At 37.3% G+C, this 3,223-nt stretch overlaps 1 protein-coding gene across 3 annotated transcripts; it reads left to right on the top strand.

The window, feature by feature from the left end:
- Positions 1-343: 343 nt before the first annotated feature.
- LOC140180897 (uncharacterized) lies at positions 344-2,018 on the top strand. Of its 3 annotated transcripts, none has more exons than XM_072222471.1 (4): positions 344-426; positions 535-700; positions 934-1,077; positions 1,159-2,018. In XM_072222471.1, exons 3-4 carry the CDS (start codon positions 967-969, stop codon positions 1,771-1,773), a joined length of 726 nt encoding a protein of 241 aa, XP_072078572.1. In that variant the 5' UTR covers positions 344-426; positions 535-700; positions 934-966; the 3' UTR covers positions 1,774-2,018. The 3 variants fall into 3 exon arrangements, with proteins under 3 accessions (XP_072078572.1, XP_072078573.1, XP_072078571.1); XM_072222472.1 differs by having other exon boundaries at positions 348-426; positions 564-700; XM_072222470.1 differs by lacking the exons at positions 344-426; positions 535-700 and having other exon boundaries at positions 725-1,077.
- Positions 2,019-3,223: the final 1,205 nt, after the last annotated feature.

The following is a 3,223-nucleotide window of genomic DNA, read 5'->3' as shown; positions in this document are numbered from 1 at the left end:
TAGGCCTCTAAATTGTAGATGAGATGATATGAGGTTTTATATTTAAGATGCGAATACATGTTTAAGTGACCATGATCATTTCTTGTTTTGTGCAAGAGACACAATCAAACTTTTAAGAAATCATGCAGTTTGCACTTTAGGTTGGTGGAAATGAACAGATTCCACCAAAAGATATAAATGCTGCTCTGAAAAGTGATCTGAAACTTCATCCATTTTTTAATCATGTAAATGAAAATGGAAAACCTGTAGTAATTCAAGGATAGTTTCTACAAGTATGGATTCAACCCGGAGGTTGGTTATGTAGAAGAAGTTTCAAATCCCATTTGGAAATACCATAAGTACATTCCATACTCAAAACCAACCAAGGTTCATGATCAGATTCAGCTCTATGGTATAGCGAAAGATCTTGATGATTTTTGTTTTAAGGTATGAGAAACTTTTATCTGGTAGCCACTCATTCATGTTGAGTTTTCCATGATCTTATCTTTGTTGTGCAGTTGCGGGGTGTTTTTTTTTTCTAACTGATCTTTTCAGGCTCAACTTGTAAACTACATATAATACAGGTGTATTGATTTTGAAAACACAAAATCCTTGGACTTGTCTGAGAGGTCAATTTTATGGTCATCTTCTCGACTATGGCTGTCGATGCGCTGCAGAGCCAATTCATGTACAGCTTAATCTAGATACATACTTTATAGAAGTAAGTAACTAAGAGACTAAGACTAAAGTTGTCCTTTCAATAAGATGAGAAAGAAAATAACACATTATTAACAAAAACAAAATACTCCCTTGTCTCTTAAATGAAAATTGAGATAGGAAGCAAATGGGAACAAGATAAAAGGATATATCTGCAAATCATCAAGATTTTCCAGTTCTGAATAGTTTCTGGAAGGTCTTGCTTTAATTTTTCTTTTATTTTTCTTCTTAAAACAGGCTGTTAATACTACATCAGAGAAATTGTCTAATATGGCTATTGACAAAGTTCATGAAAGCTTCACTATGATTCCTAAAACAGTAACACCTATTTTCGAGATGGACTATCCCAAGTCGGAACACGCAAAGCCGGTCTACTTTCTTGTAAAATCCCTATAATACCCTTACTCATCTTTTTCAGTTTTTCCCAAACCAAACTTTAATCCTAACTTCCTAAATTACCAGCACACACCCCCCAAATCAGAGAAGAGAAGCACAGAGAGTGAGTATAGGGAAGAAGAAGAGAGGGGAGGAAGGGACGGCACCGGCGGGGCTGGGAGCCACCGTTGCCGTCGTTGTCGCGGATCAGGAAGAGAGAGGGAGAAGGAGATCGAAATAGGGGATGAGGGAAAGAGAAAGGAAGAAGTGCGAGGGAGGAGATGCTGTCCCGCCGTCCTTGCCATCACTCCTGGAGACCGTCCCTGCCGCAGCCGGAGCTTCCACTGCCGTCGTCAAGGACTCCATCGCCGCCACGAGAAGCCACCGCATGTGGAAGAGAAAGACGTGACACACAGAAAAGAGGAAGGGGACGACATCTCGTCGCCGCCACGCCTTGTCGCCGCGGCTGAAAGGGGAGCTCCGTCGTCGTCATCGCGGCTACGGGTATGGGGCTTCGAAGAGAGAGAGGAGCTTGCAGAGGAGAGAGAAACGCAACATCCAGAGAGAGAAAAGTCTCGTGAGGAGGAAGGAGCTGGTACGCCTCCACTGTTGCTGCAGGCTGCACCACCGCTCCTCTGGTCACCGGGAGCCGTGCTAATGTCACCGGAAGCCACCGCCAGAAACTCTGCAAGTTTGCCCTAGCTTCGCTTTAGTTCAGCCGGTGAGGATCACCGAAGCTGCTTTTGGCAAGACTAATCTTGTTCTGCCATGTCTTGCCATAAAGCTCTATTATTCACTTTGTCCTATTCTGCTTGATGTCCTTATCTGCCTTTGTTCAATTTTAAACTACTGTAGACTGTTGGATTCGCGGTTGCCCCTTGCTATTAGGGCTGTTGTTGATGTTACCGTAGTAAAAATTGAAGTTATTTCTATGATCTCAGTCCAAATTTTGTGCAGTTTTGTACCCTTTAATTCGATATTTTGGATTTGGTCTCTTTGGTTCCTTAGGACCATGCTGTGAGTAGGCTTTACATTTATAACCGTTAAACTTTTGGTTTATGCTATTATGAGTTTTTAATTATATTTACAAAACTATTATTGAAGGATTTTGATTTGATTTGATTAGAATAATTGATTTATTATAGTTGAATAATTATTTTTATAAAATTCATATATTAGAAATTTCACATAAGACTATATATATGTTTGATAAAGTTTTATATTATTTTAGAATATTGATTTTATTCGAATATATACTTTGAAATATTAAAGTATTTGTTGGAATTCACTTTGAAATTATGAAATATGTTTTTATGATTGAGAAAGTATGATTTGAAAATATTTCTGATAAAAAAGTTTTATCTGATTGATTTGATTTGATACCTTATATATTTGAGAGATTAAAGATTTATTGTATTTGAAACTATATGTTTTGAGTTGGTTTGAGAGGCTCGTATTAGAAAACTGTAGTTAATGGCGGTTATGACATTAACTTAGATGCATCTAACTCAGACCCCGACTAGCAAGGGTGTTGCTAGTTTAACGTGTAGGCCACATGTTAGATCTGTTATTTTGTTAGGACACACGAGAGGAGAAGGCTACCCATTGAGGTGGAGCTGCCCAAGTGTAGACTTTTGATTTGATTTCTGTATGAGAACTACCTTATTGATTCACTTATTATTATCAACTATTACTTTCTAATTAATATTACTTTGATAATAATATTTATATAGTCTCATGTTAACTATAGATGTATTGTCTAGTCACTGAGTTGTAAAACTCATCTCTGTTTTCTGAAAATATTTTTCAAGAACAAATATTTGACTATGTGAGACTTTCTATTCAAGAGTAACGGTCTGCAACGAGTACCTATCTTTGTCGAATTTCTAGAAGTATATGCTCCATATGTCACAGGTTGGATCCAACCATTCTTAGTTATTTTAATTTTTTTTGTTAAAATATATAACTATTTATTTTAGAACTTGTAAAATATTCGTAACTTGATTATTTTCCTGAGCGCCGGTCATGATTCATTTTGGGTTGTGACAAAGTGGTATCAGAGCTTAGGTTTAATCTGTGTAATATGGAGCAAGTGTCCTATGGTAGGATCACAATTGTATAAATAGAAGCGTGCTTATTTTGTACAAATTGT

Source organism: Arachis hypogaea, chromosome 17, assembly GCF_003086295.3.
Source record: "Arachis hypogaea cultivar Tifrunner chromosome 17, arahy.Tifrunner.gnm2.J5K5, whole genome shotgun sequence".
NCBI lineage: Eukaryota > Viridiplantae > Streptophyta > Magnoliopsida > Fabales > Fabaceae > Arachis > Arachis hypogaea.
This window is presented reverse-complemented; position numbering and strand designations above follow the sequence as displayed.

Excerpts from the sequence above, each read along its gene's own strand:
- LOC140180897 (XM_072222471.1), top strand. The coding sequence starts at position 967 with ATGGCTATTGACAAAGTTCATGAAAGCTTCACTATGATTCCTAAAACA. Across the intron at positions 1,078-1,158 it reads CAAAGCCGGTCTACTTTCTT|CACACACCCCCCAAATCAGA; the intron begins GTAAAATCCCTA and ends CTAAATTACCAG.